The 15,867-nt window shown below is 50.7% G+C and overlaps 6 protein-coding genes across 6 annotated transcripts; 3 read left to right on the top strand and 3 right to left on the bottom strand.

Annotated features, from left to right (window-relative positions):
- Positions 1 to 312: 312 nt before the first annotated feature.
- On the bottom strand, positions 313 to 1,341 carry ABOM_011378 (acetolactate synthase regulatory subunit; the record flags this gene model as incomplete). Its single annotated transcript, XM_022538506.1, has 2 exons — positions 313 to 490; positions 545 to 1,341. The coding sequence occupies 2 exons, from the start codon at positions 1,339 to 1,341 to the stop codon at positions 313 to 315; spliced, it is 975 nt and encodes a 324-aa protein (XP_022383609.1).
- A 641-nt stretch (positions 1,342 to 1,982) lies between these two features.
- Positions 1,983 to 4,138, top strand: ABOM_011377 (KH domain-containing protein; the record flags this gene model as incomplete). Its single annotated transcript, XM_022538505.1, has 9 exons — positions 1,983 to 2,196; positions 2,274 to 2,353; positions 2,425 to 2,586; positions 2,803 to 2,824; positions 2,900 to 2,952; positions 3,018 to 3,182; positions 3,240 to 3,448; positions 3,500 to 4,052; positions 4,115 to 4,138. The coding sequence occupies 9 exons, from the start codon at positions 1,983 to 1,985 to the stop codon at positions 4,136 to 4,138; spliced, it is 1,482 nt and encodes a 493-aa protein (XP_022383610.1).
- A 520-nt stretch (positions 4,139 to 4,658) lies between these two features.
- Positions 4,659 to 6,463, bottom strand: ABOM_011376 (putative RecQ family helicase RecQ; the record flags this gene model as incomplete). Its single annotated transcript, XM_022538504.1, has 4 exons — positions 4,659 to 6,044; positions 6,103 to 6,137; positions 6,211 to 6,329; positions 6,384 to 6,463. The coding sequence occupies 4 exons, from the start codon at positions 6,461 to 6,463 to the stop codon at positions 4,659 to 4,661; spliced, it is 1,620 nt and encodes a 539-aa protein (XP_022383611.1).
- A 382-nt stretch (positions 6,464 to 6,845) lies between these two features.
- On the bottom strand, positions 6,846 to 9,362 carry ABOM_011375 (pentatricopeptide repeat protein; the record flags this gene model as incomplete). Its single annotated transcript, XM_022538503.1, has 1 exon — positions 6,846 to 9,362. The coding sequence occupies one exon, from the start codon at positions 9,360 to 9,362 to the stop codon at positions 6,846 to 6,848; it is 2,517 nt and encodes an 838-aa protein (XP_022383612.1).
- Positions 9,363 to 9,834: 472 nt separating this feature from the next.
- rsm25 (mitochondrial 37S ribosomal protein mS23) lies at positions 9,835 to 10,710 on the top strand (the record flags this gene model as incomplete). Its single annotated transcript, XM_022538502.1, has 2 exons — positions 9,835 to 10,265; positions 10,356 to 10,710. 2 exons carry the CDS (start codon positions 9,835 to 9,837, stop codon positions 10,708 to 10,710), a joined length of 786 nt encoding a protein of 261 aa, XP_022383613.1.
- A 1,242-nt stretch (positions 10,711 to 11,952) lies between these two features.
- Positions 11,953 to 15,113, top strand: ABOM_011373 (putative cell morphogenesis protein Sog2; the record flags this gene model as incomplete). The annotated part of the gene is made up of 4 exons (XM_022538501.1): positions 11,953 to 12,407; positions 12,490 to 12,601; positions 12,662 to 13,014; positions 13,067 to 15,113. 4 exons carry the CDS (start codon positions 11,953 to 11,955, stop codon positions 15,111 to 15,113), a joined length of 2,967 nt encoding a protein of 988 aa, XP_022383614.1.
- Positions 15,114 to 15,867: the final 754 nt, after the last annotated feature.

Below are 15,867 nucleotides of genomic sequence, written 5' to 3'. Positions count from 1 at the left end.
GTATAGAGGGTACAGTATCGGCCGTCAGACATTTGTGCGGGGTTGAATTTCGGGATTGAGCAATTGGCTACCAAATGCAAGTTACCTTACCACTACCACGATTAAGAAATATATGCCTGTGAAAGCCGATAAAGGTAAATTGAACTAAGGTTCAAGTCGACGACATGGAAACATAGATAATGTACTCATGAGAAGTGCGTGACTCAAAATAAAAAAAAAGAACTGCTAAATTTTACACTAAATATTATAACTTCCGAGGAAAACAAGTTTGCTTCTTCATTGCGAATCTTTTTTTCATTTCGGATACCCATTTTAACCAGGAGGAAGGGTGCTCGCGTCGACAACGTCGGCAGCCTCCTTCTCAATCTCCTCAACCTGCTCGTGAAGAGGAGAACGAGGCAGAGCCATCAGACCGGTACGGGTAGACTCCAATACACCGAAAGGAGCGATGAGCTTCATGAAGGAGTCGATACGAGATGGCTTGGCAGAGCTATTAACAGCGTCAGTGAATGCACTAAGGTGTACATGGTAAATAGCAACTCACACTTCAACGATGCAGTTGTTGTTGCTAATATCAAGAACCTTGCCGCCGAACTGGTGGGTCAAGCGGGTGATGGCATCAAGATGCTCGTGCTTGTGTCTCAGTGCCTGACTGGGAGGAAGATTGCGGGGGTGGAATTCAGTGATCTGCTTCTGGCCCTCACCCTTATCCTTCTGGCCATCGAGGGTCTCACCGGGAGTGGTGATCTCGCGGTGGTGCTGAAGCAATTCCTCGAAGAACTCGGGACCCAGGATGCTGACCTTCGCAAGAAGCAACTCGCGCTGCACAAGAGCAGAGTCTGTGTAGTCGAGGACGGCCCAGACGGGAACGAGATCGTCCAGCTGGCGACGGGCCTGCTCGACGACACCATCCTGACCCTGCAGCACGATGGTCATGCGGGACAGATCTTCGACCTCGGTGTTACACACGACCAGACTGTCAATGTTGAAGCCACGAGCGGCCAGAATTCCTGACACGCGGGAGAGAACACCAGGCTCGTTCTGCACCAGACAATTCAGGATATGGCGCTTCGGGGGGTTGGTCGGCGCAACGGGAGTCTCGTACAGAATCGACGAGACAGCAGTCGGGGCATCCCATTGTGGAGAGGAATCCGACACAGGAAGAGGAAGGGGAGAGCGACGATGGAGTGCCTTGTAGGCGAGGGCGGAGGTCGAGCTGGAAGAGGCTCTAACTGTGGTGAACCGGGGCAGAGTCGCAGCCACTCGGGCAGTTCTGCCAGCAACGGAGGAAAAAGGCGCTGATGCTGTCTTAGACAGCATCAAAGGACGCCGGAAAGCCATGGTCTCCCGAATTGGCCTGCAAGAGAAAGCAGGCAATACGAAGGAAACGATGGAGGCAGTGACTTCACACTCGGCGGATGGGGATTGTAGTCATAAATCGCATTTTATAGTCGAAGACTTCCGAGGTCGGGGTGCTGACTCAGGCTCTGGTACGGAGTCGGTCACTGACTCCGGAGCATTACCGCTATACCACTTTGGTCCCAGTGCAGCATTGGCTTGCTTTTTTTGGGCCCAGATTCATTCGTGACTCTTGCTTCTGGTTGGTGTCAGTGCGTGTGTATGGGTGTATGTCACGGTGTATCTCAGATCACTGCCAGATCATCGTTTGCTTTTCCTAAAGATCTGTTCTCAGTGAGGGTTCAGCCTCCTGTTCTGGTACCGAATTGTACTTCGACATCTCGATCTTCTTGGGTTACATCTTCTCGCTCATTGGTCCCACCGCCCCAGAGTCCTGTAAATTCGTTACGACCTCCAATTCGCTGCTCATTGTTACGCTAGCGTCCAACCAGGTGATCCGTCGCTCTCCACCGCCTTCAAAGAAGTCCTTTGCGGTGGTACCAGTCTTTAGAGCATCACTCGCATTGTGATTGCTCCATTTCCTTCTTGTTCAGCTCTCAAACATCTAAAATTGCCTGTTCATCATGGCTGACGACGAACGCCGTGTCAAACGATCCCGCTTTGATCAAACAGAACCGGAGCCTCGCCGGGCCTCTCGTTTCGATCGTCGTTCTCGATCTCCCTCGTCGCGACAGTCTGAAGCTACTCGCACTCGGAGCCCTCTTAGTCGCGAACCTCGAAGCCCTAGCGCAGACCCGGCAAAGAAGTCTGGGGGTGCGGACCCTGCTGCCGCAGCGGGTATGACTGCCCTCCCTTGCGCTTTTGTAGAAATTGGTGGATGGGATCTAAGAGGCTGACATCGTGACAAAATATAGCTGCCGCAGCGGCCAAGATCAACGCTCAGTTGCAAGCAAAGAAGGGGATTCAGCATGTTGATGTTCCACCTATCCGTTCGGTGAGTATACCATGCGTGACTACTGTTGCTCAAACCCAGGAACATATCCAACTAACTGATTGTCCTGGTAGGCCACAAGTCCCGCACCGGCAGCCGCATCACCGTCCGCTGGAGACGCATCCGCGAAACTTAACACAGACATTTACGTTGCTGATGGAGACTATATCAAGGACATTGAAATTAATGACTTGCGTAACCGCTACACACTGACCAAGGGCTCTACTCAGAAGATGGTAATTACTCCTGTTGCATCCGCTGATATTCCAGGCATACTTTCGCAAGCTGGTTTCCGCTGCGGCCATGCGCCCCTTCACCCTTTGCCTTTTCTTATCTTTTTTCTTTCTTTTTCTCCGCATAGGGTCGTGGCCAAAGCTTACCCAGTCCTAATCATCCATAGCATCCCATTTCCCCTCGTTTGCATCTGCTGACCTCCGCTGCGTGACCTCTAGATCAAGGAAGAAACTGGCGCCGGTACGCCTTCACTCCATGTTAAACTTGTCAACTACTTAGTGAAGAAAGAAGCTCATCTCTAATTTTTGTTTTAAGATGTCACGACTCGAGGAAACTATTATCCGGATAAGAGCATGGCAACTGCCGCGGTATGTGAAATTGTCAACGTGTGGTGATGAGTGACTATCTAACAGAGTACCTCCACTCTCCATAGAACCCCCCGCTGTACCTACATGTGACGAGTACGAACAAGGAAGGCCTCGAAAAGGCCGTGGATTTGATCGACGAGCTCATGAAGAAGGAACTCCCCAATCTGGTCGATGAGCGCCGATTCCGTCGACGTGAGCCGGAACAAGTGGAACGTGACGAATACGGTCGTGTATGAAATTGCCGGAATATATTCCATAGGGCTGAGAGGCATGCTAACTATTCTCAGCGTAAATGGCCCGAAGAGCGGATTCCAGTGGACTTGGAGCCAATTCCTGGCTTTAACCTTCGTGCCCAAGTGGTCGGACAGGGCGGCGCGTATGTAAAGCATATTCAGCAGAAAACTCGATGCAAGGTCCAAATCAAAGGTCGGGGCTCCGGCTTCATGGAACCCAGTACCGGCAGAGAAAGCGAGGAACCGATGTTCTTGCATGTTGCGTAAGAAACTTACCCCCTCATCTCGAAGCTCGGAAGGTTAACAACGCACAGTGGACCCGACCCCAACGACGTGAAGAGCGCAAAGGAGTTGTGCGAGGACCTTTTGGCCAATGTTCGAGAACAGTATCAGCGCTTCAAGGAGAACCCACCCCAGCACAACTATGGCGGATATGGTCAGCGTGGAGACCGTTATCAGGGAGGGGGCTATGGTGGAGGCTACGGTGGGGGTCATGGGGGTGGCAGTGGCAGTGGTGGTTATGGGAATCATTCTCACCAGAACTCACCCTCCACCTCTGGTAGCCCTGCCACGCAAGGCGCAACAGGAACATCGGGAGGACAGAACCTAGCCGACTATAGCGCACAGTATGCCCAGTACTACGGATCCGATCCCTACGCTGCCTACGGTGGATATCAAAACTACGTCGCCTACTACCAATACTATCAACAATATGCCCAACAGCAGCAACAGCAACAGTCTCAGCCGCAGTCGCAGTCCCAAAGTCCCGCTCCCCCTCCCCCTCCTCCGACTAACGAAGCGCCGCCTCCTCCGCCTCCCGGTTCAGGTTCCCCCCCTCCACCTCCTCCGGGTGGCAGCTACAGTGCAGTACGTATTTGCCAGGGCCTCATTAAAGACTGGCCTGCCTTGACTGACTCGGTATGATATAGGTCCCACCGCCACCAGGCCTGTGAACCTGTCCTCCCCTAGTTATTTGAAATGGACAACAACCGCAAAAGCAGGAGGAATCGAACTACCCTACCTTGGTATCGTTGCCGATAAATTCACCTACTTATTGGCCAGGTGTAACTTATAGCTTATCCCTATGTTTGACATCTGATGAATTCGGATTTGGGCAATATTGTCTTCGTGCTAGAAAAGATTGGAATTCGTCGCTCATCTCCATATCTTTCTTTTGCGCAATGCTTAAAAGCGTAGTAGAGAGCATTGGTTTTCGGATGAATAGTATATTGGAGAATCGTATACTTAGCTGCTATTCTTTGAATGCCACGTATTGAGAATTCTGGGCTATGTCGTGCCGATTATATTGCTCGAAGAGAGAATAGAATAGGTACGCAATACCAAACGTCGTCCCTATACGGACATCCCGAAATCTAAGATAACCATCTCTAGTAGGGGTATCAATCTGATTATATAATTCGTCTACCCCTGTATGTCGTTGAATATACACAAGAGCATAGGTTACATTCATCCCTAGTCGAAGCCGGAAAAAGCATCCGGATACATTGCCTCCATGTTTGACATGTAATCCCACTGCGTACAGTCCATCAGCTCATTCGCAATGGCCATCCTTGCCTTGCGAAGCGTTAGACTCCTGGGGCCTTCCTTGCAAAAGTCACAAGCAAAGTCGCACGGTGATGCGCCTGAGCCGGTTCTCGTTTCGGAGCTCGGGGCCTGAGAGCCCATCCTCTCGAGTTCCAGGTCTCCGAAGAACTCCTTGATCATCTCATGTCTGCACCGGCTAGTTGACTCACAATAGCGAACAACTTTTTGGAAACTCCGCAGCCGAGCGTATTGGTTTTGTAGATTGCTGTTAGGATCGTCCTTTGGTGCTCCGTTCGCTGGTTTCTTGTTGGCGCGGTTGTAGGCATTTTCAACGTCTCGCCGGAGACGATCGAGTGCTCTGTCTCGCTCTTGGGTGTTGTAGTATACAATTGATGCGGCGGCACGACCATCACGACCTGCACGACCGGACTCCTGTACGAACCCCTCGAAGCTTCGGGGAGAGTTCCAGTGGATTACGAATCGAACATGGGGGTTATCGATTCCCATGCCGAACGCATTAGTTGCGACTATTATGTAGAAAGCCGGGGGTTGGCCGTTTGGTTCTGGGATTGACTGCGGAGAAGTCCACTGGGACTGGATCTGAGTCCTGTCCTGGGAGGAGAGACCGGCATGATAAGCAACCGCTCGGATGTTGCCGTTCCATGATGTTGACAGAATGCTGGCAAGGTTCTCCGAGGCTGATCTAAAGGAAACGTAAATGATACCAGATATAGGCGGAAGATTAGCATTTTCTCCGCCTAATCTGGCTTCTCGGCGGCTCTGGATGGACTTCAGCCAGGCGACGAAGTCGTCAACTTGGGCCTTTCCAGAGTCTCCCGAATCGTCGATAGCATTTGGGAGATATTTGATCTCGTAGTGGATGTTTGGTCGAGCGGATGGTGTATTGAAAATCCTCAATCGGCCGGGATCTAAACCAAGGAGGTTAATGATATCCTTGCGGACACGCGGGGTTGCAGTCGCTGTGCAGGCGCTGATCGGAACTGGGGGGTTGTTCAAGGCCCGCTTGAACCAGGAGAGTTCCTTGTACGCTGGACGGAAGTCATGGCCCCATTCACTGATGCAGTGGGCCTCGTCGATGGCGACGCGATTCAGCTCCCCCTGGGAATGGATGGTTTGGAGATTTCGCCGGAACATCTCCGTTTGGCATAGCTCTGGGGTGACATAAAGAAGCCGGATTCGGGGATGCCCTGAGAGAAGGTCTGCAAGGATCTCGCGTCTCTCTGAAAGAGAGGTCGTCGAATTGATTGTTGCCACTGCTACTCCTAAGGCTTGCAGCGCGTTTACTTGGTCGGTCTGCAGGTGCGTTGCTTCAATGACGTGGATTCCTGGTATTGCATCCGCTTTAACTTACCATCAATGCAAGGAGAGGACATACAACGACAGTCACTGTGTAAGAGAGGAATATTTAGAATACGTCGAACGGCTCAGACAGAAGTCTACATGATGGAGGTTGACCGACCGCCATGGCTGATGACGGCAGGCAATTGGAAGCACAAGCTCTTTCCAAAGGATGTGGATGCCTGCAGGAAGACATCGTGGCCTTCCACAGCTGCGGTGACTACCTCTCGCTGTAGAGGACTATTCAGAGCTTTCGGTTAGTTTAAGTGCTAGCCCAAGAGTAAACGAACTCACCGGAATGACTTCTTTCGGAAAACCCGATGTAGATAAAAGTCCAAGTCTACCTTGCGACGCTTCAGATTGCCGTTTATCATCTCCGCTGCATCTTTAGGTCGAGAAATTTACGGTTTTAATGGAAGAAAGAGAAGGCTTGTTTCAATTTACTTCGGGAAAGTCCTGCGCAACGCGTTGGAGTAGAAGACGGAACGCGATATCACGTGGGATGGCAGTCATTACTTTTCCTGATGTAGTAATAGTGGTAAACAGTGACCTCGGAATGTCTGGTTTATCTTCGGGATGTCCAAGTCTTTTGAAGTTCAATTTATTATTGCTAGAACGAGATGTCACAAAAATATTCACTGTACAGGATCAAGATAGTGCAGTTGGTCTAATGGCTGTCATCAACTGGCATGCACCTGGAGGGTATATATAACAGGTCTATAATGTACACGCACTGAATCAAAATTCAGTCAGGCTTCAGTGTCTCCTACTGCCTTTGTTTATCTGCTTCTCCAGTTCCTCCTTCACGGCCATGACGTCAAGCGCTTTGCGTCTTTTGGGTTGCCAAAGTCGTTCGATGTGCAGCCAGACCTCCATAACTTCCTTCGGTCCGCAGCAGGCACCGAATGCTCGAAGAATAATGATAATCATCCGACGACCTAAAAATACTCCATTCTCGATCTGGCGCTCCAGCACTTCAAGCTCGCCATTCTCGGCATGCTGGTCTCGGCCCCGGTAATTGAACAGCTCGTCGGTATCAATGTCATCATCGAATTCGGTTGTTCCGTCATTGGCACCTAGTTCGTTGACATCCTCCTTGCTTGCTTCGTCAGTCTCGTCTACTTGCTCCTGCTGGTGTTCTGCAGACGTAGTATTTGCCTCGGACTTGCCCGATGGCAATGGGGTGTATAAACCCATTGGTTTTCTTGGCAGTGCAGGTGTCTGTGCTGCCAGCAATGCAGCGCTACTTCCTAGCGGATTTTCCCAAACGAGCTTTGCCGTGCGAAGATGAAAGCGGTCATTGAATCTGCTCTTTGATTCGTAAAGAGCGCGAAGATACGCTCGCCATGCATTCCACAGCCGTTCAGCAGTCCAACCCTTTCTCTTTCGGCCATTGTAAGCAAACCCGTCGAAAAGCAACAGATATATCATTCCACGCGGCGGAACTGTAAAGGTTTTTTCCATGTCACCTATAACCGACATGAAAGCGTGTAAGTTGCCCGATCGATAGGCGTGATGAGCAAGAAGAATATGGAATGTCCGCGTATCAGGTGTCATAGGAAGGGCTTCCTGCAGAGCTCGATGGTGTTCGGGTAGTCGGTCCTTAAGAGAAGCAGATACTTGTAAAAGCCGATTGAGCTTTCTGGACTTCTTGCGATAAACGATGAACTCCGAGGTCAAACTCGGCCCATGTTGTAGCCTCTCGAGATCAAGCTCAACTGTGTTCTGTGCCTGCATCATGCGATGGTATAATTGCTCGGCAGTCTTCGTCTCCCCAGCCCGAAGAAAGGATACTATCAGGCAGTTCAGTACCACTGTGTCAACAATCTCCCCACTAGTCACGAAGGCATCGAACGTCTGACGGATGCCATCCGCATCCTGCTGCATTCCACAGTAGTACATTTTGGAAACCTTTCCAGGGCGAGTAAAAGTTATTTCACGTTTCGCCATTTCCTCCATTAGACGGTCTGCGACTGTGAATTGACCAGCTTTAATGGCTATGTCGAAAAGGATGTTAAAGACGACGCCATCTGACTTGACCCCGGCCACATGCTCCATTTGCTGCCATAGACCGATTGATCTCACCAAATCCCTCTTGCACACTTTGCCAGATGCACGGCCCGCCAGATGAATAGCAGAGCTCCACAATGACCGCGACACCGGAAGTTTTGCAGCTACCATGTCTTCTATTATCCCGAGGTAGCGGCGAGCATCAACCCACCGGCGGTTAGGAGGGTTAGCGAATCGCCGCAAAAGTGCCCCTCGTGACTTTTTTGACAAGTACGAAACCCCTGGGTATGGAAGATCTCTGTACAGTCGGAAAATATATTGGTTGGACTTTTTTTCGTCCCACATGGCTTCAACGAATACCGCAACTGACTGGAGCTCAACGGCATCTTCTTTATTATCCTTACGAAGCACAACAGGTCGAGGTGACGATGATTCAACCTGCCCATCATCAACAACAGTGTCAACAGCCTGCTTCCAATCTAAGGAATCCCCAAACACAGAACGGTATAGTTTTGAGGTAGCTTCGTGTAATTCTTTAGCCGGGCTCGTCTTCCCGTGGTAGCGGGATAGGGTCGGCAGCGCAGGCGGATCTACTTGGTGGTCAAGTGCGCTTTCTCTGGAGGCAAGGCAAGGAGTGTTCTGTTCTGACTCTGGAGTGAAGGTGCCTGTCATCGACTCGCAATTCAATTCTTCGAGCGCGTGTTGCGGTGGTGGTAACCTCCCATGTAAATGTGGCCTTTGGTCTGATTCCGCATCTTTGTGATGTATCCTAGGCGAAGGTCTCTCTATTGATCGGTTTGATATATGAATGTCTTCGTTCTCGTCGTCTTCTAACTTTTGCGCAATGCCGGAGTTAAACATCCGTTGTGTTCTTGGACGGTGCACCACCCCCAGGCACTTCGCCGGTGACCCTAGATAATCCAGGCGTCTTTTCGACAAATGCACTGTGCTCGTCACACCCCTGTCTCGCCATCTCGCCATCTCGCCCCTCGAAGTCTTCACAGACATTGTTGACAGCCCTCGTCCTCGAGGGGAGTGCTCCCGGCAGTAGCCTGCCATCACCAGCGAGCTGACGAAAAGGTCTGCTATAGAGGCAGCGGACGGGCGAGGACGTCTGGAGCCGAGTCTCCGGAGGGAAGCATTGTAGGAGAATGATTCTGGCTTAGACATGGAACTGCAATTGACGGACAAGCACGTATCCAAACCCTGCGAAGGGGGCAGTCGCAGGTTGGGCGAGCTCTGGAACCTATTGGGATGAGGCATGAGACGGCAGACATCGTGGCATCGAGTCAACCGTGCATATCCCGAGGAGGTCTCGAGCAGATTGAAAAGAATTGAGCAGACTGCTCCTCGAGCGTGGCAGGCCGTGAATGAAGACAAACTCAAGATTTGGGGGGAAGAGAATGGGGGAAGGGTGGTTCTAAGGTGAAGCTCCGCGTCAAATTATTATGTTCTCTCTCAATAATCTCTTTGGCTTTGCACCGGAGCGGAGCCACGGTCGGTCCAATCGGAGCCGCCCATTGCCAATCCTCTTTTTCACCCGCGCGCTCGGCCACCATCACCAAAACTCCACGATCAAACCGTACCGCAGGTCTCCCTCGTTGTCCCCCGAGGAGATTGTCTTGGACCATTCCGTGCGTTCTACTTGGCCATCGGTCCCTCCCCAATTCTATCGTCCTAATCGGCCTATCCCCTACGGCCGCCCTTCTGGCCACCGCCTTCCTCCGATCCCGCCATGGGCAAATACAATCTCACAGCGCTCCGAGTCCGACAGACGGCGCTCCGACAGAAGGAGGCTGGTAAGACTCACCAGATCCCGAAATGGATTAATGTCGTGCGCGATATACCCCCCGCCCAGGTCCTTGTGCGGAACCAACAACAGCAGCACCAGCTCGTCCGACAGCGTGTGAAAACGCTTCCCGGAGCCTCGAAGCCGCAGGTCGTTTTTGAAGTTCAAGAGAAGCGTGTGAAGCCGAAAAAAGCCAGCCGTATGTTCCTGCCCACCGAGATCAAGTACGAAGAGGACCTGTTGCGAAAGGAGTTTTTCCGTGATCACCCCTGGGAGCTTGCGAGACCCCGAGTTGTGCTTGAAAGTACCGGAAAGGATTATGAAAATTATGACTGGAGCCGGCTCCAGCAACCAGGCAAGCGATTGGATGGTGAGAGGTATGTTTTTTTTTCTCTCTGGCTCATTGCTTCCAAATGAATGTCACCCTAGTTATATCGTGATCCCCGACGCTAAACATTTCAAAACAGCGTCGTCCAGCGTCAGCTCTGGCTCCTTAACAATGTCCCCGATATGACTAAGAGCACCGCCTATGATATTGCGCGCCGTGAATTCTATCGTCTACGTCTCCAGGAAGATATTGAACGACGAGTCGCTGCCGAAGAAGCCGAGGCCACCGGCGCTACATTCGGACCTACCCGCCTTGAAGTCGGCATGGAACTTGAAAACCAAGAATATGAACGCTGGAAGGTATGGGCTAAATCGGAAGCCCAGGTCCAGGAACAGAGGACAGCAGCCTTTACCGGTGCTCCGGAGATCCCAAGTACTGAAGCAAGCTTGGGGCTAGAGGAAGGGGCTGAAGAGAGGCAGCCTCAGCAGGCGTAGGCCATACAAAGCATGAATATCTTGATAGAACTCGATTGAACTGGTCTGGGTATTTTGGGGACTAGACATCTCGATGGTTATGTATAATACTGGATGTATTCTCTTTTTCTGATATTGTTTATGTGTTTCTACAATTGCAACTCCACTGCCCATGATTTCGGCGAGGATTGATATTTAATTTGTGCAGAAGTGCCGCTTCAGGGCTTACCCAATTCCATGATTCATCCAACACGCTGGTTTTGTTTTGGGTGGTGATGTATGGTACTACTACTAGTAGTACTAGAAGTCTGTCTCGGGGAATCGAAAGCGACATTGATATGGGGAAAGACATATGCAACCATCGAAAGAAAGAAGCAGAAGAAGGCGGATTGAAAAGCAACAGCGAAAGATATGTAGGAACTATAAAAAATGCCATACCAGTCCGAATCCAGCGACGATGATCCCGACCAGCACTGCAGGGTTGTTACGGGAGACGACCAATCAACGGGGGGAACTTATCGCTCCCCCCAATTTGATCGCCTGGTGTTTCAACTTCAATCCTGACCCGGACTTTCTCTCGGAAACCTCCTGGGAAATCGCGGCGCCTGTTTGATCTTCAATTCGTTCCTCGTTCTTTAAACCCCTAACATTACCCGGTTTTTATTTTATTTTATTTTATTCTTTTTTTACGATCAGACTGCTCCTTGGTGTGCATCCTCGACCGATCAATTTGGGGGGCTTCTGATCTGACAGCTGCACTTTTTCTCCGCGTTTCACTAGTTACAGAGGGCCACTCGCTCCTATCGCCGGTTTCTTCTATTCTCATGGGCCCGGCGACCACCGATACCTGATTGTCGAGTCTCACATCCAACCTGTCAGATTGACAGCTCAATTGCTCTGGTCTACGATCAGTACTGCCTTTCGATCCCTACGAATCGAGCGAAATTGGGCCATTTAGGAACCCAACGGCGATCATCGGGCTTTGTTTCGCGCCTCCATCGAAATCAGAAGCGCCGGTTTCTTCACGCAGCACGACTTGAGTAGTCTACCTGAGAAGGACGAAGAAAAAAAAAATAGCAATAAAGTATTTCGACTGCCTTTCGATGCGTTCATAATCCTGCTGTCGCAGCGTTAGTTGATCATGCTTCGCCTCCATTCTCTCGCCCGTCTCGTGGATATTTTGATACATTAATTGACCGTTGGAAACGGACCGGCCGTCAAACATTTCAATTCACCTATTTACCCTCCCCTTCATCCTCCGCCATGCTTTCCACTATGACACGCCCAGAGGATTCGATCCGAATGCCTCGCTCCTACCATGGTGACGTGGACGAGGAAGATGCGAACAGGCGAATTCCGGAACTTCCTATTCTTTCTTCTTCTTCTTCGTCGTCGTCGTCGTCTTCATCCAATACTGAGCCGCTAGCAAAAAGTGAAGATGAGACAACACCCGTAATTGGATCTGCGGGTGCCAGGGTGGGCAATGTGGGCAATGTGGGCAAACCTAACACAGGGCCTCGACTTCTCTCGCCCGATGAGACTATTGAACTTGCTCGTTGCGCCGTGGACAATGGGATCTTTGAAACGAAACGCTCCTTGGCAGGAAGTGAAGCAGTTAGTGATGTCGTGAAACCAAAGTTGACTATCGACCTGGGCCATTCGAACATCGTTCGCATTCCGGAACCAGTGGTGGACATAATTAAAGACGAAGTCGAGCGGTATGTATCTCTTACCGGACTGTTTTCTAGTACCACAAGGTGTTTCATCTTCTTTGTAAGAGGGGCTGCTGATCATTTTTAGACTCTCCTTATCAAACAATCATCTGTTTCACATTCCATATCGTTTTGCGGAGTGTTCCCATCTTCGGTACCTTAATATTAGAGCGAACAACTTCCGGGAATTTCCCAAGGGTGTACGTGATACATGACCGGCTGTACAACATGGCTTTTACACAGGCTAACATGGATACCAGGTTTACAAATTGCCGCTTCTCGAAATATTAGATCTCAGTCGTAACAAGATTAGCCATCTTCCCGAAGAAATCAAGAAACTGACTTCTCTTCGGGTGCTGTCGGTGATGCAGAACCGCCTTGAAGATGTTCCCCTTGGGGTATCTGATATGAATAAGCTTCAGATCCTGAAGGTTGCTGGAAACCCCTTGCGGAATCCGCTACGAGAGCTCTTAGAGACCTCCGAAACAGATATTGCACCCTCAGCTATGACAGATAACGAAAAAGAGGTCGCGGTAACTGCAGAGCTAAAACGATTCCTGAAGACCAAACAGCCTAGCACGACACCAGAGAGTGAAAGAGGCAGCGATGCAAGGTTAGAGCATTTACCCTGAGATGTACTAACATCGACTGACGTTTGCGTATAGTGAAACAATTTGGGACACACCTAAACCCGTCAAACGTGGAATAAGCAGCCGCTTCCCGGTCATCCCAAGTACATGCGACATCTCTTCTGATCCCAAATCACCGTCACTATCGCGGCCTCCACCAATTCCACTTAAATCCCACTACCGTATTGCCTCCGGCCAGAGCATGGTTTTCCACAGTATCCTCCCGCGACCTGGGACATATATCCCTGGTGTCAATGAACGCAACCGGAGTAACAGTGAGGGTATCATCCAGGCATCCATTGCCGCGCGAAGTAAACGGATGGGGGTTATCAGGAAAAATGCCGATCTCGGGAGATTGGATGAGACCCAGCCGTATCGGAACAGTCACCTTCGTGGCCTCAGTCATGGGTCGATCCTTCGACCAAGAGCACCGGGCGCAGCAGGCAGTAACTCGTCCAGCCCAAGCAGCCCAAGGGAGCGGAGGCGCTTGAAGGATTCTTTTGTCAACCGGATGTCAAGCCTGCCGGAACACAAGTGTGAAAGAAAAGCAAGGGAATCGATTATTGAATGCGGAAAGGGGGTCCTGTTTGCCCTTTTTCAGGTTCAGTCTCATGTATATGCTCTGATCAACGTGATCAAACGCGATGATACCCGGCGAAACAGTCTCGAGATAGTGTTCTATAACGCTTCTACTCACGTTGACCGGCTTAACGAAGCTCTTGAGTATGCGGAAAATGCGCAACTGGATGATGCTGACTTGATCCGGCTATCCAATGAAGCAGTCAAAAGGGAATGCGAGACGTGCATCATGGCATACACTCACGTTGGGACGCAGCTGCGCAACAGCCTTGGCAAGATTATCGCCAATGCAGATTCACGCTATGTACGTTCGCTGATGCTAATGATCTACAGCAGCATCATTGAGCTTCGCAACGCTTGTGTGAGCCTTGGTGTTCCACTGCACACTCGCAAACGTCTCTCTTCCACCAAGCCACCTATACCGGAAATAAACAGAGAGATGGTTGTGCCGGATAGACTCACTGGGTCAACAGTGACCCCAACTAGAGGCAGGGCGCCGTCTCTCTCGGTGCGCCGCTACCGGAGTGACACCACGATCCAGCACCCTCAGATCCTCACCAGTGGGCCATTACAGACAGCATCCAATTTCCACTCTGCGATTAGCTCACCTGGGTTTGTCTCCACTCCATTCAGTTACGCGGCACGGAGTCGATCAAGTAGTCGGTCAAACCACATCAACACATCGATACCCTCGTCCCTTGCGACCCCCCGTTCCGGCGAGTCCTTCCCTCCAATGCCTAGTACGGTTGTACCTCGGATTAACCCCTTGACTGGCCTGGATGAAATCGAAGAAGAGCGTGTATTCGAGCGGATCTTTCATCAGCTCACTACTGCATACACCGCCGCTCTACAGGCGCTGCCTCAGGCGCGCCGTCAATTTATGCGAAGCCTTGAATTGGCAGAACAAACCCGAGAATCCGAAGGTATTCAGATGCTCTGGCACAACCTCATTCGGCGATGTCGCGTGTGCTTGGAAGTATCTGAGGCACTTGGACTCCGCCTTTCCAACATGAAGGTAAAGGAACCTGGCGGCGGGATGCGCAACCAGCGCGAGTTCTGGCAATTATGCAAGGCATTCATGCAATCATTCGTTGATCTGGTGACAGACATGCGTGAAGTTAGGAGCATGCATCTTCTCCCTTCTGAGATCGTCATGTTCCTTCGTCCGGTGCAGAGGGCCAGCAGAGAGGCCGGTCGCATGATCGAGGCTTCACCATGGTCATACCTCGCAGACATGACGTCTGGAAACGCACCAGCAAACATTTACGGGCCCCCGTTACAGTCACAGCATCCACAGCATCAGATCAGTACAAGCCTGTCACCACAGTCTGTTACTCTCCCTGCAACACCATTGAGTGCTGCTCTTGGTCCAGCCGCCCAGGCAACGGTGCCGTCCACTCCTGCCAGTGCGTACAGTGACAAATTTTTCGAGGGAGACGTGTTTCAGAGGGCCGACTCTCTACTTTCCATGCCCAACCAGGCGCCGTTTTTCAGTCGTCGGTGACGTGGCACAGCTGATTCCACTCCCATGTTTGCCCGGGAGGGGGCGTTCGCTACATATTTATACCCTTGTGCTACACTATAGAGTTATTTCTTCTCAACCCCCTTTCAACTCTTGTGATGAGCTTTGTTACGTTCTACAAGATTCGAGGGCTTTTACAACCTACTGGGTGCTTCTCCTTGACTGGCTCAAGAGGCGCCTCAAGAAGGACCTTGAAATAAATCCTTCGCAGGACTCTCCCCTGTTTTCAGACGACATTAGAAAGACTCAGGAAGTGCTATGCATTTCTTGTCAGACTGCGTCTGCAGCATAGCTACCCTGTTCCCTGAGTATGATTTGGACGACTACAGGATGTATACTTAGTTGCGTGACCTTTTTTTTTTTTTTTTTTTGTTTTTTTTTTTTTGCGCATTCCCTCCGTGTTCTGATACCAGTATACAAGGGGTTCAACCCGGGCTTAAAAGTGATGGCGTATGGTGTTGATCTTTATATAGTGTGGAATAGCCTTGCATAGCGTGCCATCTTCATGTAATCATGTGTGACGAAAATAGCGAAATGAGACTTGATGTGTTTTACTACCCGAACCGGTGTGCCATCATTGAACCGACTAGTCTACAGCCCCAGCTGAAGCAACCCATCAATTTACAGCGTATCTCAGAGACACAACAACTCCTCTCACGCCATAACACGGAACCCAACAGAAGGCTTTGAAGAAACCCACACACACCCACACCCACACACACACACACACACACAA

This window comes from Aspergillus bombycis (genome assembly GCF_001792695.1).
Source record: "Aspergillus bombycis strain NRRL26010 chromosome Unknown contig00171, whole genome shotgun sequence".
Lineage (NCBI taxonomy): Eukaryota > Fungi > Ascomycota > Eurotiomycetes > Eurotiales > Aspergillaceae > Aspergillus > Aspergillus bombycis.
Note: the sequence above shows the minus strand (reverse complement) of the source record. Positions and strands in the feature narration are given on the sequence as shown.